General features: G+C 38.9%; 2 protein-coding genes across 2 annotated transcripts in view; both read right to left on the bottom strand.

Moving 5' to 3' along the window:
- The window catches only part of LOC109423857 (uncharacterized), a 36,991-nt gene extending 33,660 nt beyond the window's left edge, over positions 1-3,331 (bottom strand). The window contains exons 1-3 of the mRNA XM_019698893.3: positions 2,781-3,331; positions 2,363-2,716; positions 2,194-2,295 (exon numbers count right to left, since the gene is read on the bottom strand). Of these exons, the coding sequence (XP_019554438.3) occupies positions 2,194-2,295; positions 2,363-2,716; positions 2,781-3,308 (984 nt within the window). The 5' untranslated portion in view covers positions 3,309-3,331. The remainder of the gene's footprint in view (positions 1-2,193; positions 2,296-2,362; positions 2,717-2,780) is intronic.
- Positions 3,332-12,142: 8,811 nt separating this feature from the next.
- On the bottom strand, positions 12,143-24,778 carry LOC109423856 (phenoloxidase 8-like). Its single transcript, XM_019698892.3, has 6 exons — positions 24,057-24,778; positions 23,539-23,994; positions 13,075-13,583; positions 12,894-13,012; positions 12,585-12,828; positions 12,143-12,527 (listed from the first exon to the last, which is right to left on the bottom strand). The coding sequence occupies exons 1-6, from the start codon at positions 24,585-24,587 to the stop codon at positions 12,326-12,328; spliced, it is 2,061 nt and encodes a 686-aa protein (XP_019554437.3). The 5' UTR covers positions 24,588-24,778; the 3' UTR covers positions 12,143-12,325.
- Positions 24,779-25,983: the final 1,205 nt, after the last annotated feature.

The raw sequence follows: 25,983 nt of genomic DNA, 5'->3' as shown, positions 1-25,983 counted from the left end.
ATCCTGGCACCAAATAAAAGCTACAACATTCTAGTAGAACCCTATACAATTTCATTAGGATTGGACATTTGGTTACCGAGATATCTTTCAAAGAGTACTTGGGAGCAATACAGGTTAACTTTTTGAGAGATTTTTGACCAAGGGTACCATAATAAATATCTCAGCCGTCTGTCAACCGATTTGGGTTCTCTAAGCACCAAATGAAAGCTACAATATGCTTGTATAAGGCCCTGAAATTTCATTTCGATTCGACATTTGATTACTGAGATATCTTACGAAGAGTATTTCAATAAATTCTTTTTTTTTATTATATTCACTTGTTATCTTGCATTTGTTTTTGACCAGTCTATGGGAAATTATTTTCCAATAAATGATGCTGACCTCATACAAAGTGTATACTAGCAGGTTATTGTTTTCAACAAAATTATAAATAACAAATTACAAATACACAGGAATTTTATGGAAACTAACAATATGTTAAATGAAAGCTTTGAAGAACCAGACAGCCAAAATAACTAGCTAATGCCAAAACTGATTAACTTAGTAGATATATAATTTTTGTCGTTTTTACACCATAACCATAAATACCAAGTACTTCGGAGCTAATTTAATTGACTGATTTAGACAAAGTGTATCTCGCTGATTTTCTTACCCATTTGCTAATCGATTCAAGATCTTTTAGCAGTTAATAAAAGATACAAAATTCCAGAATATGCAAGCTATTTTTTAAAAATTCCATACAAGACTCTAGGAAGTGTCTGGCATTTCTGGTAGCTTAGTCCATGGTCCATGATGCTATTTTGGAAACCAATCCACTAGATGCCAAATCCACAATATTTTCTAGAACTTTTGGTCAATTCCACAAAACAAATATGTTAAATACAAACAATACAACAATAATTTTAATAAGTGTAAGAAGGGTTCTGTTCACCATAGGTGGATTAAATCGGGTTTTTTTTTAATGTTTTGTTTTATTCTTGTATTTTTACTACTAATACTCCATTTGTTTTAATATTATCGCTTGATTTAAACTATAACTTTAATATAATAACTATTTGTTTCAGCGCTGTGCAGGTAAATAAAGTTGTAATTATATATCATAATAATATTTATTATTTCAGGTAAAATCAGGTAATTGGTCAACTATATAATTAATTATATTTAAATTACATGATACATGGGATTTTGGGAGGGGTAGCCTAAGGAAGCTAAATGAACTGGTTTCTGGACAAATGTTCGTGGGGTGGCCAGACTTTGTCACGAGATAAAAACCATCGTGTTGTCTTCCGAAGGTTTCCAGTGAATTTAGCTTACCCTGCTACAACAAACCATCAGGTAGATCATTCCCTTCTGGTGTGACTCTGCAGCCATAGGTAATCCTTGCGCTGATGGTGGGTACACAATCATCATCATCATCAAAACGAAGGGCGCGTCAGCAACCCCAGAGCGCTATTCCGAGATGCAGCAGAAGATCGTGGAAACACTGTTCCCTCGCCACGATACAAGACCATGGGTTCCCGTCCCCTATGGCCGAACCGGCCAAAGCGAGGGCGCCCTGCTCCAAAAAATGGGAACGGGATTCCGCTATTGCGCGATCGTCACGCTGGCTGGACGTAATGAATACGTTCAACAGCATCAGCTGAGCCGCCATCGAGTACGTCATACACCGCCTAGGAGTCCCGGTTAGTCTATGCCGGATACTGCAGAGCTACTTCCAGAACAGGGAGCATTCATCGAAAAGTAAAAAGAAAATCGCGTTAAGTACTGTTCCTTTGAATTCCACTAAGAATTTGCATCCTTTGACAGATACGTATTTCGACCTCAACTGTAAGGTCGTCTTCAGTGTCTTGTACTTGACTCGACTAAGTCGACTAAGTCGAGTCAAGTACAAGCCACTGAAAACGACCTTACAGTTGAGGTCGAAATACGTATCTGTCAAAGGATGCAAATTCTTAGTGGAATACAAAGGAACAGTACTTAAAGCGATTTTCTTTTTACTTACAGATCTTCCCCTAACAAGCCCAGGTTAATCATCAGCATTCATCGGTTAATCTATGTCCTCGTTTCACACAAAAATTTGACTTACTAAATATATCTGTTCATACATATTACTTTCATCACAAAGTGTCGATTTTTCTAAGAATATGTAACGAAGCGGTTTGCTTATATTATTGCAGTTATTGGAATACTTACAGACACGGCGAATCCGGAATCGATCGCTTCGAATATTCTTCCAGTCCACACTTCCATATCTGCAATTGTCACTACTTCTTCATCTTCGATGCGATTCAGATCCTGGAAAATTGTATAGCCGTTAATCTTCTTCGCCATTTACAAGATCTTCCCTACTATCGGAACTCACATTCAACACTAGGTTACGGCTCCGTCCTGGGTAAGATCGATTGTTTGAGCTCTGGGTGAGCTTCGGATAATATCCCTCGGGGATGGCTTCTCGGAATTGTGCAAAAGATTTCACCCTCGGTAGCCCATTGCAGAACCGTTCAATGTTATATCGTCCTTGGATTTGCTGGTGCATGTAGTAGAACAGTTCACCACGACGGTCCTTCCGTACCACTCTGTCGGGACCTTCCGACGGATACAGCAAATGCCAATGCCAATGGTGAAGATTGACACCGATATCTTCCCGCCAATATGCTAGCTTTTGTTCCGGTTCACGGTCCGATGCAGTATTGTTTATCGGAATATCAACGGCCATCTGCAGTAAAATGAAGTGGTCTCAATTCTCTTGTCATTTTCAAGAAGCCTTTAAAAAGTCTCACCCTATCACCTTGATTAACGATACGGCCTTCCTCCTGCAACTTCGGAAACGTTGATGCCTCAATAAACCGATCGGGAAATAACTCCAAGAAGCTTGGTAGCGCTATGTTGGCCGTATCGGGACGATGTTGCAACGCAACGGACAATGCATACTGGAAGAGTGGCCCGTTCAACCGATCTCGGCAATAGGCAGCCACGGCAAACAGCGTATCGGGATTGCTCTGGTTCATAAACAGCTCGATCAGCTGCCCGGCTGCTTTGCGGTCCCGTGTATTAAAAACCGAAAATCCTCCACGCCGAGGAACTCTTTCGGCAAAGTTCAGATCCGGAGGGGTAATGTTTTGCAGTGGGACTCTAGTAGAAATGTTAGCACTGAATCTGGTCTGTAGGGATTGCCCAATGGCGCGGTATCGATCAGTTAGATAGTTGTCCGGAACATCAAAATACAGTTGCCCGTTGGATTTAGGCATGAACAAGGGTTCGTAGGGACGTTGGAGAAGTCCCCGGAATTTCGCACTATTCGATGCCATCACTAACAGTATTAGACTAATTATGATGTCTCCGATCGGAAGTATTTATATGTAGGTCAAGTGACACGTGTTAGGTTAGATTGCACTACAAAGGCAAAACTAATGCACCGCAAGCCGGATGTTGATAATGTGATGCACATGTGGTGCAACTGCGGTTCTTTCTTTTTATTTCGCATAATTGTTCAGTGGGGATTTCCACTATCTCAGGGATTGACGGATCATTCATCATGGAGCACATGGTGCACCGCAAAGCCTTCCCGACTAGAAAACTATATCAAGTTCAAATCATAAATATTGGGTTATGATGTTATAATATCTTTCAATAACTTATTATGTTATAAACTAGATGCAGGATGATCATGAGGATAACTAAAAATAACTAAAATTATAACAAATAGAACACTGGTCTAATCAAGATAATAACCTACTTTGTTATGATCAGATCAAAATTATAACAAAATGTGATATGAATTTAAGCTTCAAGATTACCAGTGTCTATCAAAACTTTATACACATTTGTAAGATAATTTTCTAAACGTCGGAGAATCAAATCTAAGTTATATTGTAATGGGTTATCATACAACATTTATAACATAAAGTGATATAATTGTGTTATAGTATTTTTAAAGCAGCAATGATATTGAACACAATTATATCACAGTGAATTATAAATATCGTGGTTTGTTATAATTATGTTATATTTCTGTTACAATTTTCTAGTCGGGTTAAGAGGTTCACCGTGTGGTTTGAAAACGTAAGTGCACTAGTTTTTTATATGCTTCTACACGGCAAGAGCGCACTAGCTTAGCACTCTTAGCAAATTTATATCTTCTAGCTTTAATAGCTAAACGCAGTACGATAACATTGAATATACCCAGGTAACAATTTGATGCTGTTCAAACGTTTCTCCAACTTTTTTAAATCAGCCTTCATTTGAACAAAAGCTACAATATTTTATTCAGCTCCTAAACATCTAATTTTGATGATTTTATTCAACCTTTAGCTAATTTTAGGTTCATTGAAAGGCTGTTTTAAGGCTTAATATGCGCTTACTCAGTAAAAAAAAAATAAATAGTGTAAAAATAAAAATAAAAACACTTTCGTGAGCCTCTTTTTACCATTAGCTGCTTCTATTTCCAGAGGAGATGTTTCGGAATGTATAAATTAATCTGTGGGAAAATTGGGAATTGAACTCGGACCTCCTGATTTATAGTCACTTACCTTGGCACCTACACTCAGTGCTGAAAAATTCATTTCGTCATATCTAAATTCAATCACCTACAGCTCATTTTAGAAGCTGAACCTGAGAATATGATATATGAAATACTTGTGCGGCTAGAGCAGTTCTGCAAGAAAGTCACGGAAAAACTGCTATTTTTCGAATATTTAACGTAAATGTCACGGACTACCTTCGAAAAATGCCAATGATATTCACGGTGAATATCGGAGAAAAAAAGAATTTCAAGAAATATTCCTAAAAGAATCGAGGTACAAATTTCTAACTTCTGAAAGGATTTTTTTTTGCAGGAGCTGTTGTATTGCAGGGTTATTCTTAAAGGAATTCATGGATGGATTCCTGAACAAATCCCTGGATGAACTCCTAGAAGATTTCTTTGAGACAATTGTGAAGGAATTCCTGAATGACTTATTGAAGAATTTCCTGGTTTCTGTATGCATCCCTTTAAAATTATCTTAAAGAATTCCAATACAAATCGCTAGATAAATTCTTCTAGAAATCCTTGAATAAGTTCAAAGATGTCTTCGGGTATTCCTGGAGGCATCTGTGGAGAAATTCTAGAGTGCAAAGTGATGGAAGGGTTTTTGAAATTCTTGAACGAATCCCTGAATAAGTTTTTAGAAAGATCCGAGAGGAAGCATTTCCTGGGAGATTCTCTGAAGGAATTCCTGGACGAACTCCTGTAGGAATTTCTGGATGAATCCCTGAAGAAGTTCCTGGTAGAATCTCTAGAGGAGTTCCTGGAGGAATGCCTGGAGGGTTTATTGGAGGTGTTCTTGGAGGAATGCCTGGAGGAATTCCTAGAGGAATCTCTAGAGGAATACTTGGAAGGATTGCTAAAGAAATCCCTAGAGGAGAAATTCTTGGATTAATTTCTGGAGGAATCCTTTAAGGAGTTCCTGTAGGAAAACCTGAAAAAATTCCAGGATAAATTTTTAAGGCATCCACGGAGGATTCCCTAGTAAAATTCCTAGAGGATTAGCTGCAGGAATTTCTGAAAGAATTCTTAGAGGAATTCTGGAAGAATTCTGGAGGAATTTGTGTTGGAATACCTGAAGCAGTTTCTGGATGAATCTCTGGAGAAATTCCTGTAGGAATTCTTTAATAAATTCTTAGATGAATTATTGTAGAAAAAAGCTAGAGAAAGCCTGGAGCGATGAATTCCTGGAGGAATCGATGGAGAAATTTCCGGAAGAATGCCTTAAGGCGAAACTGGATCCATTTCCTCACTTTTTGGTTTTTGATTTTCTATGAAATAACGAAGCAATATTTTCAAAATCGGTTTTCGTGCACATGTAGAGTATGGATCAAGGTATCTCCTGATTTTTTTTTCGTGGTGGAAAATGTTTTTCGTTTTTACAGAAACCATTTTTTCACAAAAAAATGGTTTCTGCAAAAATTGTGCGTGACTTCGTTGTGGTTCAAGTTGTTTTGTTTACTTTTTCTAATTATGGTAGATTTTTTTTCACAATTTTGAAAAAAAAATAGATGAGCAATCGAAGATATCTGAAATTTATTGCAAAGTGTTACGCTAATCATACCGGCAGAAGTGAAGCAAAAAGCACTTGAAGAAGCAGCAATAGAAGTTTTTTCGAAAAATGCAGCAACAAAAGTTTCATCATAAGCATGAGCTTTTGAAAGCAGGATTAATAAATTTTTATCTTTTTACTAAATTTACATATACTGTCAATTTCTCTATATTAAAAATAAATAATTTCAATTTATTTAGTTCCGATTGCAATACCGTTCAAACGACACCTTCCTACGAACGATAAGCATGTTTATCTGGCTCACACTTTGACAGCTCTCTCTACATGATTGGTTTACAAATGGCCGCCTCCGCAGATCTCTATAATGTAGGATTACTAAGTTACTTAGCCTGCCTAGAGCGTTATGTATTCTTCGTTATGACTGTGAGAAGAAATAGTAAAGGGATGGGATGACACCTCCAACGCCATCGTAAATAGCAAGGAGCCGTGTTATCGGTTAAAGGATGGTCTCGTGCAGTGCTGAAAATTTCATTTCGTCATATCTTAATTCAACCACCTACAGCTCATTTTAGAAGCTGAACTTGAGAATATGGTATATGAAAAACTTATGCGGCTAGACCAGTTCTGCAAGAAAGTCACGGAAAAAACGCTATTTTTCAAATATTTGATGTAAATGTCACGGACTCCCTTTGAAAAATGCCAAATGATATTCACCGTGAATATCATTGGGATTTTTCGAAGGTAGTCCGTGACATTTACCTTAAATATTCGAAAAGTAGTGGTTTTTCCGTGACTTTCTTGCAGAACTGGTCTAGCCGCACAAATTTTTCATATACCATATTCTCAGGTTCAGCTTCTAAAATGAGTTATAGGTGATTGAATTTAGATATGACGAAATGAATTTTTCAGCACTGCTCATAAGTAAAAAATGAAACTAGATTTTATGATTTTATTTCTAATTATCAAACTGTTTTCCCGAAACCCATAAGAAATTTCGTCAAATATTTCTCTAAGAGCACCCCTTCAATTCTATCATATACTTTTACCAAATAAAAAGCTTGGTTTAATGGCTAAACTCAGTGATTTCTATTTGAGTAATACAAAAACAATATGCCAAATTTTCCAAAAATGCCGGTAACGGTTCCGATAGGAAAAGGATAGTAGTTTCTAGCACCATATGCTGCAACAGAATGCAATAGAAAGTAACTCAAAATTAATGAATTTTAACTAGTTTTCAATTCAAATAAACGTCATGCTAAAAGCAAAAAACCTAGGATTCTTTATGAATTCTTCCAGGGACATCTTCTGAATTCCTCCAGGTATTTATTTAGGATCTTCTCCAGGAATTCATTTACGAATTTCTAAGAGGCCTCTTCAAGATTTTCTCCTTTGTGAATTCCTCCATGGACGTCTTGGGTTTTGATAGTGATTATTGCATGTCTTGTTCCAGAAATTCTTGAGGATTCTCTTCCACGTTTTTCTTCAGTTTTTTTTTACAGATACTTCTGCAAGGATTCATAAAAAATCCTCCAGGGATTTTCCCATAGTTTCCTACAGTGGACTCCGTCAGGATTTTCTGCATGAATTACAAAAGGAATTTCACCGTAGAAGCTTTTAGGTATTTCGGCAGGAGTTCCTTAAGATTTTTTCCATGAAATTCTTCATAAATTCCTTCAACAATTCCGCTAGAGATTGTTCTCATAATTCCATCTGGTCCAGATGATCTGGAATTATTCGAAGTGATTCTGTAGAAATTTCTTCCAGGAGCTTTTTCAGGAAATTTTAAAAGGGATTATTTAAAAATTAATCCAGAAAAATCCTTAGGGGTGCATTCAAGGATTCCTTCAATAGTTCTTCCAGAAATTAGTGCAGACATGCACACTCATTTTTGATTTCTCTGTTCGGTAATATTTTTTACGGTGTTCGAACCGTAAAACACCGAAATCACCGAACAATCAGCTATTCTGTTGAAGAATAACTGATGTTCAGCTATTTTTTAACAAAATTGCAAAATTCGGTAATCACCAATACTGAACGCACGGTAATATTTGAAATTTGCCGTACAAAGTCAGTAACCCTGAAAAGTCAGTAAAATCGTTAACCGAATGTTCAGTAAAAATATGTTATTACTGAGATCTCGGTAAAGCTGAATCAATACATTATCTGACACGCGTGCATTACTGTCAGGCGGAAAAATCCGGTGGAGGCGACTTCGATGAGAACAGGAAAATCTCTGAATAGAATTAAAAACGTTGCTACACGAAAAAGACTGCTAGAGGAAAGCCGTATATCTGAACCGCAACAACTTACAAATGACGGCGAGAACTGAAGAGAAACCATCCCCCAAAAATTTGCGGAGAAACTCGTTTCGTATAGCTATTAAATCAATTACGGACAGCGGGTTCCATTTTCTAAATCAAAAATATTTCATTTTTTTGTGAAGTTGTGCTACGATAAGGAGCTGGCCAACGTGTAATGCAATGGTAAGAAACAGACAAACGTTTCCGGAAAGAAATTATTATTTGCAAATGTTTGGGTTTCGCAAGAGGAGGATTTCTGGGTACATATCATTAACTGAAAAACCCAGTAAATCATTGTAAACAATATTTTTGCTGAAAAAGTCAGCATGTTTAGGGTTGCGTTTTTTACTGACTAAATCGGTAATTATTTGACAGCTCAGGAACCTTGCACCTTACTGACTGTTCGGTAATAATATTTTTTACTGAGTTTACTCTGCTGTTCAAAAACCCAGTAAAAATTTACCGAGTTCGGTAATCAAATCTGAGTGTGTGGATTCCTTCATTTTTTAGGGATTACTACTGAAATTCTTCCAGGAATTCGTTTAGAATGGTCTTCTGGGAGTCCCTCAGAAATTCCTCATGCCGGGATCCCTCAGAATTTCCTCCAATTCACTCGGGAAATTTTTGTGCGCTTATTTCTGGAACAAATCCAGGGATTTTTTTTTAATTCCTCTAAGAATTCTTCCCGGAACTCTTCCTGGAATTGCTACAGGTATTCCTCCTGGAATTCTATCACGAATTCGTCCTAGAATTTTATCACGAATTCCTCAAGAATTAAATTAGGTGTTCCTACAGTTGTTAAATTATTCTCTTAGGAATTTCTTTTGAGGTTGCTTCCGGGATTCATCCTGGGGTTTCTTCAGGAATTCCTACAGGGATTACTTCAGGAACTGCTACATGGATTCCTCGAGGACCACGAGCTCTTCTTAGGATGGCTTCATGATTTTTCCATGAATTCATCCTGGGATTTCTTCAAACAATCCTTCTGGGATTCCTTCAAGAATTTCACCTGGAATTCCTCCTAGGATTCCTCCAAGGATTCCACCAGAAATTACTTCGAGAATTCTTCTAAGAAATCTAAAAATTCCTCCAGAGATTCTTGCACGGATTCCTCCAGAATTTCTAAAGATTCCTCTAGGAATACTATCTATATGAATTTCTCCAAGGATTCCTCCAGGAATTGCTCCAAGAGTTCCTGCAGGAATTATTCCAGGATTCACCAAGGTAGTTTTGCAGGAGGCTTTTTTAGGAGTTATTCAAGAGAAACTTCTAGAGGTTCCTGTGGGGATTTTTTCAGGAATTTCTCCTGGAATGCCTCCGGGGATTCTTTCAAGGATTTTTAGGATTCCTTCAAGAGTTCCGCCAGAAACTCCTCGGGGGAGTCCGCCAGGAATTTGTCCAGATTTTTTACAGGAATTTCTCCAGGTATTACTTAAGGCGAAACTGGAAGCAATATTTTCAAAATCGGTTTTCGTGCACATGTAGAGTATGGATCAAGGTATCTCCTGATTTTTTTTTCGTGGTGGAAAATGTTTTTCGTTTTTACAGAAACCATTTTTTCACAAAAAAATGGTTTCTGCAAAAATTGTAAACTTACTTTCTATTGCATTCTGTTGCAGCATATGGTGCTAGAAACTACTATCCTTTTCCTATCGGAACCGTTACCGGCATTTTTGGAAAATTTGGCATATTGTTTTTGTATTACTCAAATAGAAATCACTGAGTTTAGCCATTAAACCAAGCTTTTTATTTGGTAAAAGTATATGATAGAATTGAAGGGGTGCTCTTAGAGAAATATTTGACGAAATTTCTTATGGGTTTCGGGAAAACAGTTTGATAATTAGAAATAAAATCATAAAATCTAGTTTCATTTTTTACTTATGAGCAGTGCTGAAAAATTCATTTCGTCATATCTAAATTCAATCACCTATAACTCATTTTAGAAGCTGAACCTGAGAATATGGTATATGAAAAATTTGTGCGGCTAGACCAGTTCTGCAAGAAAGTCACGGAAAAACCACTACTTTTCGAATATTTAAGGTAAATGTCACGGACTACCTTCGAAAAATCCCAATGATATTCACGGTGAATATCATTTGGCATTTTTCAAAGGGAGTCCGTGACATTTACATCAAATATTTGAAAAATAGCGTTTTTTCCGTGACTTTCTTGCAGAACTGGTCTAGCCGCATAAGTTTTTCATATACCATATTCTCAAGTTCAGCTTCTAAAATGAGCTGTAGGTGGTTGAATTAAGATATGACGAAATGAAATTTTCAGCACTGCACGAGACCATCCTTTAACCGATAACACGGCTCCTTGCTATTTACGATGGCGTTGGAGGTGTCATCCCATCCCTTTACTATTTCTTCTCACAGTCATTACGAAGAATACATAACGCTCTAGGCAGGCTAAGTAACTTAGTAATCCTACATTATAGAGATCTGCGGAGGCGGCCATTTGTAAACCAATCATGTAGAGAGAGCTGTCAAAGTGTGAGCCAGATAAACATGCTTATCGTTCGTAGGAAGGTGTCGTTTGAACGGTATTGCAATCGGAACTAAATAAATTGAAATTATTTATTTTTAATATAGAGAAATTGACAGTATATGTAAATTTAGTAAAAAGATAAAAATTTATTAATCCTGCTTTCAAAAGCTCATGCTTATGATGAAACTTTTGTTGCTGCATTTTTCGAAAAAACTTCTATTGCTGCTTCTTCAAGTGCTGCTATTTTTTTTTTCAAAATTGTGAAAAAAAAATCTACCATAATTAGAAAAAGTAAACAAAACAACTTGAACCACAACGAAGTCACGCACAAAGTTTGAACATCTAGCTTTATAGCAAGTGTTGGCAGCTTATTGTAAACAAAACAAACAGCGTTGCCGAATCGACATATGTAACTTCCACTTATCTCTATGTAGAGGATTTCCAGGCTACCTGAGGTAGGCCCAATTGTATTTCTTTTCGTTTCAGAGAGCGATCAATGGCGCTTGAGCCCAAGCTTTTCAGGCAGGGCACATGGTCTAAATGCCAGTGCCCATCCATAAAGCAAAACGTCCCATGGAGTGACATAAAATCTTTTAGCTAGGGTTTTGGTTCCCTTATTAAGCATGTGACTCCCATTTTCATCCCACGAAAAACAAAGGATTGAAGCGCTGTTTGTTTTGTTTCATATTTTTGCATTTTTTGTTAGAAGTGAGCACCCATGAAAACAAAAAGAACGGAGTCAATCGGTGCCGTAATCGCTTGTTTTCGAATAGGATGAAAATGGGAGCATGAGATTACTGATGGCACACATACCCTACATCACTTCCAACGCTGATGTTTTAAATACTCACATCAACTCATCTACACGATTTACTCAATTACACATAAACATAAACAATCTGAACCTTGTCGCATCACTCGCGTATAATTAATTCTAAATCATCTATTTACAAATATCCTACTCCTTGATGCCTATGGGGGCGCTGGTGAGTCGCTGACCTCTTGTGAAGCAGGTGTCACATCATCACATACTTTCCTATCCTCGTAACGGAGAAGGCTGGCAACGGAAGTTTTCATGTCTTTTTTACTTCAACCTTCGATTGAATAGTTGTTCTTTCCCAAATAGCTGTCCATAAGGAATTGGAATAAGAGTATTGAAGTTTTCAACATGACAACTTTCAGTATGCAATCTACGAATTACTCCGTTACCACGCAATGCAAGAAAATAAAAACAGAGAATGCATAATTTTCACTGATTGGTGCTTAAAAGTAAGCCATGCTGTGTTGCCTGTTCCGACCGGTAATTGGTGTTCTTCAAAGTCAACGGATAACACTCATACTAGGATTTCAAGCTTCACTCGCCCATGTACTTCATCCGTTTTATTCTTTGCTGTTCAAAATTTGATGCATTTAATGCATTGTCAACATCAAATTATTCCAACCTTACTTCATTTTGCAAACTAATCAAATATTTCCTTCAAAAGCCTTCGAAACCATCGCTCAAGTTCTAGCAACAATCGTGTTGGTGAATCTTATATTCACGGTTGTCACCGTCATGTTCTGATACGGTGCCACAAAATCACCGAAGTTTCTAACACCAGAAGGAACACGGCGATCGAAAGGATATCCCATGTTACGAGCATCCGGATACAGGCGGTTACGCAGACCACAGAACGAATACGAATCGTCACAGTTTTGATTCCTGAAATGATGCCATTTTTAGAGGTTCCACTTGCTAATAGCGACCGAGAATTCTTACTCATCAAAATCAACATCCACCGCATCGCCACTAAAGTTGGAAACCATCGCAAACAGATCGTACGTAACTCCTTCGACATTTCCCTTCGGAATCAACATATGCGAAGGCCAGCCGCAGTTACAGAAACGGAACTGTTCATTGCCGGCTTCGTTGGATTGCGATATGTTGCGGAAGGTTCTTTCGTACGGTATGGTGACGCTCGATTGCTCAGATCTGCGAACGATGTTGTTAACACCGGAGTTGACTGCCAATAAGGGTAGGATTGTTAGTAGTGAGATCTGGACTTCCAGTTTAATTAAGGGTTCTTACGTCTCACTCTGAATGTATCTAGTTCAATTGCATGCAGACGTTGTTCCTCGAAAGTCAGACGACCACCTTTCTCGTTGAACCTTGGAGCAAGATAAATTCGAACTGTGCCTCGACGGTTTCTGACAGAAGTAATACAATTATGTCTTGTTAATATGTCTGTCTATGTAACATTTGAACTTACCGATTGTCGCTGTTGATGACTTGCAATTGATACAGGAACGGTGCATGCTGCAGATGGGTAAACGTTGCAAACAGATTGCCTTCGGGTCCAAAATCAAGTCCAGTGCCCAAATCGACTTGCGACCGCTGCCAAAACGTTAGCCACACGTTTGGGGGAGAGTTTCTGCGTTGCAGTCTGGTTTCAAATTTGAGCAGCGTGATGCCTTGGTACGCCAACTCCGGATACGTGTAGCACGAGAAACGATTCTTGTGGCGCCGGAATATTTGATCCATGTACAAATGCCAACGATAGAATATGGGATCCCGCATGGCCGTCGTTACATCTCCCATGACACCAAAGCTCTCCAAGTAGGTGCCATCGGGATCGTGAATGTACGAGAGCATTATGTGGCCATTGTTGTGTACGTCTCCGTAGAAATCGGAGTTTGGACTTAGGATTGAGTTTTCCAGAATGTTACCGAGTACATCGATACCGCCGGGGTTGTCCAGTGAAATGCGCTCTCCGTTTGACTGTGGGAGGCAGGAAAATGATTCAATGTAAGTTATATGATATTGGTAGAAATTATACATTATAACTTATATTTAAAGTTATTCCATAAATGAACGGTTGATTGATACTTATACCCATCCTACAGTTAACTAACAAAGTGAACATCTGTAGTTCAATAGCAAAATACGTATTCTATCTACAGGGTGTGTGCGAAATTTTTGCCTGGGACCAAGCCTGGGACACGGTTATATGGGAAAATATTAAAAATGAAAAAAAAAAAAATTGTTCTTGTATACTTTTTTGGTTCCATTTCGACCCCATATCAATTGTGCAAAATTTCATACGATTCACTATGGAGAAAGTTACTTTCTCAAAGAAAATTCGCTAGATGTCACCTCATGATTCCTAAAAGTAAGTTAATGAATGATTTATGTAGGAAACTTCACGATGAATCAGATTTACGAAGATCGCAAAACGATTCGACGTATGAAAACTTTTGAATTTGTGGAGCGGACCTGGTGTGATGGTTAGAACACTTGACTATCACGCCGAGGACCTGGGATCGAATCCCACTCCCGACAAACTCGCAAAATGTGAGTTCTTCCTTCGGAAGGGAAGTAAAGCGTGGGTCCCGAGATGAACTAGCCTAGGGCTAAAAATCTCGTCAATACAGATAAAAAAAACCCAAATTAATCCACCTAGTGGTGATAGTGCCTTTCTCGTCGAACATGTTCTCACAATCTTTCCGGCAACGTAAGTCAAAGTGTTTCTGAATCCGAATATTTTTATAGAAAAGCAAGCGTTTTATCAGACATCTTTGAATTGACTTAAAACTTATTGATTTCACGTAGTCCGACATTATGTTCAACGTATAAGCAGGGATGAAAAATATCAGACTTCTCAGTTGACTGCTTGAGCACTTTGTTGAACTCCTTCACTAACACTGGAGGCTGATCAATATCAAGACGATACTAACAAGCTAAGCTATAACTCTTTACACAATCACAGATCACAATTTTTTTTCTGAATATTTGGGCTGTATCTTATTGACCGTTGAAAACAAGAGCGATACGTAGTGAGTATAGTGCGACGTCTGTTTGTATGTGGGTTTAATTTGTAAGATTTTGTTCTCTTACACATATTTATCGCTTGCATTGGTTTTATTTACTTTCGTAGTTCCAGCGAAGCACCAAACGCTGGTTGTGCAACCCTACCGGTAGTGTGTAATGTGGTGTGAGCCTATTTTCTAGTTAATCGTTCCTCGGGTTATTCAAAAAGCCGTGATGTAATATGTTGCATGGTACATTTGGTTACTTTCGATGCGGTACCGGAACAGGTTCCGGAGCACACCGGGTCTCCCAAACATAGTCTGAGACTATTTCATTGCTAACGTTCATTAGGTTACCCAAAAAAACATGATTTGATTTATCTCATGCATGGGTGGGAATAGACCACTTTTACATTTGACCACTTCCAGTGGGACACCCAGAACTGGTTTCGGGACACTACCGGTTGTCTAAAATATGGTCTGAGGCTATGTTCTTACGAATCGATCATCGTGTATTCAAAAAAGCTGCTATTTGATGTACTGTCAAACACTTATTTGTGCATTTCGCCAGTTCCGGCGAGACACTCGAAAGTGGTTCCGGTACATTACCGGTAGTCTTAAAGTGGCCTGAGACTTTTCTTGCTGACCGTTCTGCGCGTCATCTAAAAAGCCGATATTTAATGCGCAGTGTGCATGCATTTGGTTCCGTTCTACATTTGACCACTTCCGGCGGAGCACCTGGAACCGGTTTCGGCACAGTATTGGTTTTCCAAAGTGTGGTCTATGATTGTTTCTCTTGTTAATCGTTCATCAGGTTACCAAACAGCTATTTATGGGGTTGGTTCTCCTTTACATTTGACCACTTCCGATGGGGCACCCTTAATCGGTGAGGAATACTTCCAAATATGGCTGTTCATCAGGATATCAAAAAAGCCACTATTTGATATGTCGCATGTATGGGTTTGGTTAACCTTTAAACTTGGCCACCTCTGGCGGGACATCTGGAACCGGTTTCGGAACACTACTGGTTCCGATATGTTCTGAGAATGCTTTCCTGCATACTGTTCATCAGGTTATCGAAAAAGCCGCGGTTTGATATGTCATATGCATGGTTTTAGTTCAATTTTATATTTGGCCACTTCCGGCGGGACACCCGGAACCGGTTCCGGAACACAACCGGTTCAAATATGGTCTGAGAATATTTTCCTGCTTACCTTTCATCAGGATGTCAAAAAAGCCACTATTTGATATGTCGCATACATGGGTTTGGTTAACTTTTATACTTGGCCACCTCCAGCGGGACATCTGGAACCGGTTCCGGAATACTACCGGTTCCGATATGGTCTGAGAATGTATTCCTTCTTACTGTTCATCAGGGTATCGAAAAAGCTGCGGTTTGATATGCCGCATGCATGGGTTCGATGCACTTTTATGTTTGGCCACTTCCGGCGGGACACCCGGAACCGGCTCCAGGACACTACCGGTTCAGATATGGTCCGAGACCAATTTTCTGCTTACCGTTCATCAAGTTATCGAAAATGCCGTAGTTTGATGTGTCGCATGGATGGGTTTGTAGCGTTTTCATATCTGGCCCCTTCCTGAGGTTCCGGTCCGGAACACCTAAATGGCCATAACTCCGGAACGGCTGGACCGATCCGAACCATTTTCAATAGGAAACAATGGGACCACATTCCGCGACGAATGAACCATCGGTCATTAAAATCGGTTGAGGTTTAGTTCAAAAAAGTGATGTGACCTTTTTTGTACACAGACATACATACACACATACACACATACACACACATACACACATACACATACATACACACATACAGACACAGACATTTGCTCAATTCGTTGAACTGAGTTGATTGGTATATGTGATTCGACCCTCCGAGCTTTCTATCAAAAAGTCGTTTTTGGAGTGAACATATAGCACAGCGTAACAAAAAATAACTTTTGGTCTGTCTCTAGAGCAAACTTATGTGTCTCTGACAGATTTTGGGCCGCTGAATCCGAATCCGGGCTCAGATTCGCTCTAGCACGTCACAATTTTGAGCTATACCCTAATTTCTACGGTAAAATATGCGATTTTGGGCTTTTTTGACTGCCAGCCATTAAGCATGGAAATATTTTTTTTTTTGCAATCAAAAGGTCAATTGCTCAATTAACATCTAAACTAACGACTCATACAAAATATTTTGATTTTCCAAATCAAATTTGATAGTTTTAAGCGATTTATGTTAGGTACGATATTTCCCATACAAGTCACCCTCCAGAAGTTGCATGCAAGTTTCGATACTAACATAAAATGCTTAAATTTATCAAATTTAATTTGGTAAAACAAAATATTTTGCATGAGTCGGTAATTTAGATGTTAATTGACCAATTCACCTTCTGATTGCTAAAAAAAATATTTCCATGCTTAATGGCAGGCAGTCAAAAAAGCCCAAAATCGCATATTTTACCCTATAAATTAGGGTATAGCTCAAAATTGTGACGTGCTAGAGCAAATCTGAGCCCGGATTCGGATTCAGCGGCCCAAAATCTGTCAGAGACACATAAGTTTGCTCTTGAGACAAAAAAATGTTGCGCTGTGTAGCCTTTCCAGTACACTTAGTGTACGAGAAAGGCAAAAAAAAAATGAATTTTTAAAATATTTATTCTATCGGGGAAATTTTGATTTATCGAAGTTTTTGACTATTTTCAATACTAAATTTTGTTTGTATACTTACTGTTTTTAATCAAAATACGACCCATACAAAATGTATGGAAAAAATCGCCAATAATAGTTATTTATGTGATGAGTTGCAAAAAGTTGATTTTTTCAGCACGAGTCGTATATCTATCCCTCATTGTCGAATTAGATAAATACAAAGACTGCTGAAAAAGTCGAGTTTTGCAACGAGTTCCATACAAAATTTTATGCAATGCATTTTTCATAATGCAACTATTTTTCATTATGCAATTCATTTCAGTTGCATTATGAACCGGTAGGTAATGATGGAGGGAGAAGAGAGTCGAGGGGACTTTATTAAACGGTCTAAGGGTATACAAGAGCTCCATTGAGTATAGGACATTGCTTCACAAACATAACTGTTGATCATTTGAAGAACTACCTACAAACAAACTTGATGCTCACTCAGCCTCATGTAATTATGTTTGGTGTTTCCCAGACTGGGACCACCGCGAAGCTCTCCTGAAAATCTCTGAAGCCCCCGAAAACCCCTCTAAAACTCACTAAGACTCCATGAAGCGCCTCTGAAATCACCTGAACTTCCCTAAATCTAAATGAAGGTTTTGGAATATTGTGTAATATTTTTTTACATCTGACTTGTTGTCTGGGATTACCCCATAATGGCACAATATGTCGAAACCCAACAATTTTTTCAAAAAATTTCATCAAAACTCGTTGCACAGACAAACAGACATCAGACCCTACTCTTTTCCTATCATCGTTATTTTTCGTCATTTGTTTTTTTAACTACCGGCAGTTGCTTAGTGGTGTGTGAAACATAGTGGGTGATAATGTTTTCGTGACGATGATTGTAATAGTAATTTCACAGACAACCAGACGTAACACTCTGATAACTCCGCCGATTGACCTTTTTTTTTTTTTTTTTCAAAATTTGATAGTCTGTTCAAAGTGTTAAGTCTGTTTGTCTGTGGCAATTTGTTTTAAGTGATATGTCTGTACAGACACGTTGTCTTCTTTTGCTATGATTAGCTCTTTATGTAAGGTGTTTAAGTTAGGCTAGAAAAGAAAAGAAAAATAATAAAAAAAATGTTTTTGACCTGCAAGTGAAAAATTAAGTGTGCTCAAGATCTTAAAAGCTATAGCCAATATAATCTATCTATCTATATATATATATATAAAAGTCAATGTATGTATGTTTGTATGTTAATTTGTATGTTAATTTGTATGTAAATTTGTATGTTAATTTGTATGTTTGTATGTATGTATGTATGTATGTTCCAGCATAACTCTGGAGTGCCTCAACCAATTCCAACCAAATTCGGTATACACATTTGTTAGGTTAAGGAGGTGGTTATAAGGGTATTGGAATTCAAGATGGCGGCTCGGGTTCCAAGATGGCGGCCATGGAATCGTGGTTTGAGCTATTATACCATGCAATATGGGTATCTATCGATCGGGCTTGATGAGTAGAATTCAAAAATGAATATCCGGCGCCATTTTGAAATCCAATATGGCGGACTATAAATCCAACATGGCGGAGCATAATCCAAGATGGCGGCCATAGAATGGTGGTTTGAGCTATTATACCATGCAATATGGGTATCTATCAATCGGGCTTGACGAGTAGAAGTCAGAAATAGATATTTGACGCCATTTTGGAATCCAAGATGGCGGACCATAATCCAAGATGGCGGCCATGGAATGGAGGTTTGAGCTATGATACCATGCAATATGGGTATCTATCAATCGGGCTTGACGAGTAGAAGTCAAAAATAGATATTTGACGCCATTTTGGAATCCAAGATGGTGGACCATAATCCAAGATGGCGGCCATGGAATGGTGGTTTGAGCTATTCAACCATGCAATATGGGTATCTATCGATCGGGCTTGATGAGTAGAAGTCAGAAATGAATATCCGACGCCATTTTGAAATCCAACATGGCGGACCATAATCCAAGATGGCGGCCATGGAATGGTGGTTTGAGCTATGATACCATGCAATATGGGTATCTATCAATCGGGCTTGACGAGTAGAAGTCAAAAAAAGATATTTGACGCCATTTTGGAATCCAAAATGGCGGACCATAATCCAAGATGACGGCCATGGAATGGTGGTTTGAGCTATTATACCATAAAATATGGGTATCTATCAATCGGGTTTGACGAGTAGAAGTCAAAAATAGATATTTGACGCCATTTTGGAATCCAAGATGGTGGACCATAATCCAAGATGGCGGCCATGGAATGGTGGTTTGAGCTATTCAACCATGCAATATGGGTATCTATCGATCGGGCTTGATGAGTAGAAGTCAAAAATAGATAATTGACGCCATTTTGGAATCCAAGATGGCGGACCATAATCCAAGATGGCGGCCATGGAATGGTGGTTTGAGCAATTATACCATGTAATATGGGTATCTATCGATCGGGCTTGATGAAAATAAGTCAAAAATAGATATTTGACGCCATTTTGGAATCCAAGATGGCGGACCATAATCCAAGATGGCGGCCATGGAATGGTGGTTTGAGCTATGATATCATGCAATATGGGTATCTATCAATCGGGCTTGACGAGTAGAAGTCAAAAATAGATATTTGACGCCATTTTGAAATCCAAGATGGCGGACTATAATCCAAGATGGCGGTCATGAAATCGTGGTTTGAGCTATTATACCATGCAATATGGGTATCTATCGATCGGGTTTGATGAGTAGAAGTCAAAAATAGATATTTAACGCCATTTTGGAATCCAAGATGGCGGACCATAATCCAAGATGGCGGCCATGGAATGGTGGTTTGAGCTATGATACTATGCAATATGGGTATCTATCGATCGGGCTTGATGAAAAGAAGTCAAAAATAGATATTTGATGCCATTTTGGAATCCAAGATGGCGGACCATAATCCAAGATGGCGGCCATGAAATGGTGGTTTAAGCTATTATACCATGTCATAAGGGTATCTATCAATCGGGCTTAACGAGTAGAAGTCAAAAATAGATATTTGACGCCATTTTGGAATCCAAGATGGCGGACCATAATCCAAGATGGCGGCCATGGAATGGTGGTTTGAGCTATGATTCCATGCAATATGGGTATCTATCGATCGGGCTTGACGAGTAGAAGTCAAAATGGATATTTGACGCCATTTTGGAATCCAAGATGGCGGACTATAATCCAAGATGGCGGCCATGGAATCGTGGTTTGAGCTATTATATCATGCAATGTGGGTATCTATCGATCAAGCTTGATGAGTAGAAGTCATAAATAGATATTTGACGCCATTTTGGAATCCAAGATGGCGGAACATAATCCAAGATGGCGGCCATGGAATCGTGGCTTGAGCTATGATACCATGCAATATGGGTATCTATCAAACGGGCTTGATGAGTAGAAGTCAAAAATAGATATTTGACGCTATTTTGAAATCCAAGATGGCGGACTATAATCCAAGATGGCGGCCATGGAATCGTGGTTTGAGCTATTATACCATGCAATATGGGTATCTATAGATCGGGCTTAACGAGTAGAAGTCAAAAATAGATATTTGACGCCATTTTGGAATCCAATATGGCGGACCAAAATCCAAGATGGCGGCCATGGAATGGTGGCTTGAGCTATGATACCATGCAATATGGGTATCTATCAAACGGGCTTGATGAGTAGAAGTCAAAAATAGATATTTGACGCTATTTTGGAATCCAAGATGGCGGACCATAATCCAAGATGGCGGCCATGAAATGGTGGTTTGAGCTATTATACCATGTCATAAGGGTATCTATCAATCGGGCTTAACGAGTAGAAGTCAAAAATAGATATTTGACGCCATTTTGGAATCCAAGATGGCGGACCATAATCCAAGATGGCGGCCATGGAATGGTGGTTTGAGCTATGATTCCATGCAATATGGGTATCTATCGATCGGGCTTGACGAGTAGAAGTCAAAATGGATATTTGACGCCATTTTGGAATCCAAGATGGCGGACTATAATCCAAGATGGCGGCCATGGAATCGTGGTTTGAGCTATTATACCATGCAATATGGGTATCTATCAATCGTGCTTGACGAGTAGAAGTCAAAAACAGATATTTGACGCCATTTTGGAATCCAAGATGACGGACCATAATCCAAGATGGCGGCCATGAAATCGTGGTTTGAGCTATGATACCATGCAATATGGGTATCTATCAATCGAGCTTAACGAGTAGAAGTCAAAAATAGACATTTGACGCCATTTTGAAATCCAATATGGCGGACTATAATTCCAACATGGCGGACCATAATCCAAGATGGCGGCCATGGAATGATAGTTTGAGCTATGAAACCATGCAATATGGGTATCTATCAATCGGACTTGACGAGTAGAAGTCAAAAATAGATAGTTGACACAATTTTGAAATACAAGATGGCGGGATATAAATCCAAGATGGCGGACCATAATCCAATATGGCGGTTATGGAATGGTGGTTTGATTCATGAAAACATGCAATACGGGTATCTATCGATCGGGCTTGACGAGTAGAAATCGAAAATAGATATTTAACGCCATTTTGAAATCCAAGATGGCGGACCATAATCTAAGATGGCGGCCATGGGTTGTGCTATGATACCATGCAATGTGGATGTCAATTGATCGGGCTTGATGAATGCATGTCTAAGGTCGATATCGGACGATATTTTGAAGATCAAGATAGCGAACTGTAAAACATTCGTTTACCATAAAATATTTAACTTCTTATGGCAATTTTTTGCGTTGCAACTGTATGGAGGACTGAGGAACATCGGCGGCAGAAAGCCGCCGATGTTCCGATAGTCCGGTGCGCCGTGTTTGCGTCGATTTACTTCTAGGCGAACAGCACATCCAAGCATTTGCCCGGTAGAATGCGAACAGAGGTGTTATCCCTGTTTTAAGTCCGACGAGCGTAAGCGAGTCGGACAGCATACGCTTACACGTTGTAACGCAAACATATTTCTACTGATTGAGATTTAACACCACGGCTCCGCAATTCGATAGGTAGATCACGCTATGACCACATTTATCTATGGAACCCAGTGTTGCCACATTTTTATCTGCACCGGAGGCTCAAAAATCTTTTTTATCTGTACCAGACATTCGAAAAATCTGTACCAAATTTTCACCACATTTGATTTAAAATAGCTTAAAATACACAAAAAGGAGCATTACATTCAGGCTAAACTATGAAAAACACTTAATTTGTGTGTTCTGTTACCAATTTATGAACTTTAAAAACAAAAATATCAGTATTAAAAATGTTTTAACTTTAAATTTTAAAGATTTTTTCTCAATTTCAAAAAAATATGTACCATTCTGTACCTCTTGCTGAAAATCTGTAATCTGTACCGTACAGAATCTGTACTAAAAAATTGAAAAAAATCTGTACTTTTACAGAATAATCTGTACCTGTGGCAACACTGATGGAACCTGAGATCTACATGAACCTTTAACACTTTCTCAAAGTGCCGTTGAAAAATGGTGAAAGCACTTGATTTAGCTTTAATTTATTGTGACAGAGAAAAACATGAAGAATCATCATTTACATTCAAATATATGAAACTAATAAACCTAGCAAATGCCATGTGACAAAGATGAGAAACCAATATAAAATTCCAGTTATGGAATAGAACTTGACTTACCTCTCTTCAGCTTAGTGTTTTTCTTTTTAAGATAGATACTGTTTTTTGTAGATTGTGTGGAAAACACAATGGCACTCTATGCCGTAGAAACGTATCAGTAGATTTAATGTTTAGTATACTAAGTATGCTTCGGAATTCTGGATTTTTGGCAGTATTTTAATATGGCTTTTATGTCACCTAGAATCTCTTTATTTTCAGCATGATCTTGCGGAACAGCGGCATGTTTACCCATTCGGCTATATGGGACTTCGCATTTGCTCCAGTCCTCCTCAATAAATAAACCCGAGCAAAGCCGGGCAATTCAGCTAGTGTTAAATAAATATTGATAAATGCGTCTATTTAGTATACCACACTTAAGTTATAATGTGTTTCTATACATGAAACACCTAGATTTAATTTGACGAATGTGATGCTCAGCAGGTATTCGTATAAAAATTGTTTTAATATAAAAAATAATAAATAACAGAAAAGTGTAAAAGTATGCACAGTAATGGATATTTGGAGTTTTGATAAGTAAATGTCACGTACAGTGAGTTCTGTGAGCTCATCTTACCTTAAACCTTTATTACTTACACTCATGACAAATCCATCATCAATAGATCGAATGATCCTACTCAGCTGCAGCTCCATATCTGCGATCGTAATATTCACTTGATCGGCAGTGCGATTCACGTCGCTAAGTACCATCATCGGATATCTCGCCGGGTGAGTTCTGTTATTAGCACTTCGCAAAATTTTCGGATAGTAAGGTTCCCTTATCGGTGCCCTCAGATTATTATACGGCTCCAGTAGACCCAACCCATTGCAAAACCGTTCCACGTGGTAACGAGCCACCATTTGCCCATGGAAATAGTAGAACAGCTCACCTCGGCGATCTTTATTCACAATATCCCGGGGACCGACTCCCGGGTATACCAAGTGCCAATGCCAATGGTGCAGATTCACTCCAATATCTTCGCGGAAATAAGCGAGACGCTGTTCTGGCTCTCGATCAAGTGCTGTAAAGTTCATCGGAATGTCGATTGCCATCTGTGAAAGATTGAAGTTGTTCCTATTAGTATCGGATTAGAATTTGTCTCCAAGTTCATTACCCGATCTCCTTGATCAACAATACGACCTTCCTCGCGCATGCGTGGAAACGTTGCCGGATCTATGAATCGATCCGGAAACGTATGCAGAATCGACGGGACTGTAACATCCGTAGTATCTGTGCGATGATGCAACGCGACCGATAAAGCGTACTGAAACAGAGGTGCATTCAAACGATCGCGTACGTATGCACTAACCGCACTGAGTGTGTCCGCATCCGGTTGTTGCATGAAAAGCTGGATCAACTGATTGGCCACTTTGCGGTGGGACCTGTTGAAGAGCGAAAAGTCTCCTCGCCGAGGAACCACATTCGCAAAATCGATATTTGGAGGTGGATCAATGTCCATAACCGGGACTCGAACGCCTGCATTGGCTCCAAATCGGTTCATCAGGTTCAATCCGAGGGGTCTGTATCGATCGGAAAGGAATCGCTCTGGAACTTCGTAGAAAACGCGACCATTTTCTTTCGGCACAAATATGGGCACGTGTGGGTTGTAGAAATGTCCCGAGAACTTGACTTGATTAGAAATCATTTTTGCTTCACGAAGTCAACTGCCTGACTAACTAATGCATCGCCGCATTCGGTGAGTATTTAAAGGAGCGAACCAAAACAAAAATTGGATGCTTGTATGCTGCAAAACTAGGCTACCACCATACATTTTGGTAATCGCGCTCTAAACAGTAGGTTGTTTGCAGAGTGATTAGAAATAAATTAGGTGACCGCAAGGGTCAATGACCGTGCGGTCAAAAAAATTGCGTTGCTAAATCTTCTATTGCATTTTTTGCGACATACGCATCTGCAGCTACTTGTGGCTTGCGAATGTAAATTCAATAGACATTAGTCACATTCCACGCCGCATTACGTTTTATTTAATTTTACCTGTTTTTCTAAAATTTGTTCTATGGGAACTTATGTATTTTCGGCAGTTTTGTTCTCTTCGTCATGGCGGGGTTTCTGAAACCTGCGAAGCTCAGAGTTGGCCTCAAATTCTTCCCAACCAAACAACTGAATTATATGACCAAGTTTCAGGCAATTTGGCCTTCAACAGCCCCCCACGACGAAGAGAACAAACCTGCCGATAATACCCAATGATACCATATTGTTCAAACCATGCCATCAAGGATATAAAAAATCAGACATAACTAATTAATGAGGCGTCTAATTTGAATGCGGTCTTCGTCAAAGTTGTAGCTGATAGAGTAGCCTATGAGTACTAAGGGTCAACTAACCGTCTAGGGCAGTTAAGAAAATGCTACGGTCGATTGAATGAAAAACATCGTTTTCCCATAGTAATTCCCATACAAACTTTGAAGGGCTTGTGCAGTCTCAATTTTCAACCAAATGAGCTTAAATTTTGTGAAAAAGCATAGAATCTGGCTACGAATCGAATAATTGGTGTGGAACAAAAACGATTTTTTGAACCACGCTCCTACACACCAGTCGAACGGTTGGTCAAACCAGGCCTGTATTTTTGATCTGTGTTTGAAAGGCGCCGTCCACAAATTACGTAACGCTCTAGGGGGAGGGGGGGGGGGTAGTACGACCGAGCGTTACGGTCCTTACAAATTTTTTGAGGTTTTCATACAAAAAAGCGTTACGGAGGGGGGGAAGGGGGTCAGAAAATGTCGATTTTAGCGTTACGTAATAAATGGATGCTGCCGAAGGCGCTATAAATATACAAAATTTGTTAGATTTTTCACGTTTTTACAGTGTTGGGAATAAGTACTCACTTGCAATGAGCTATACTCACTAGCTAGTATCTCAGTTAAGAAGCATGCTATCAAAGAACGGTGTTTGAAGGACTTTACGTTGTAGTTTTATCTACAAGTTTGCCATATAAAGTAAAGGTTGTACACGCATACCAAAGTCGTGAAAAAGATGTGAGTGTGACTCACCACGGCGTGAGCGTAATTTATATTCACACCTTG

The sequence above is a fragment of the Aedes albopictus genome, chromosome 2, assembly GCF_035046485.1.
Source record: "Aedes albopictus strain Foshan chromosome 2, AalbF5, whole genome shotgun sequence".
NCBI classification, from domain to species: Eukaryota; Metazoa; Arthropoda; class Insecta; order Diptera; family Culicidae; genus Aedes; species Aedes albopictus.
This window is presented reverse-complemented; position numbering and strand designations above follow the sequence as displayed.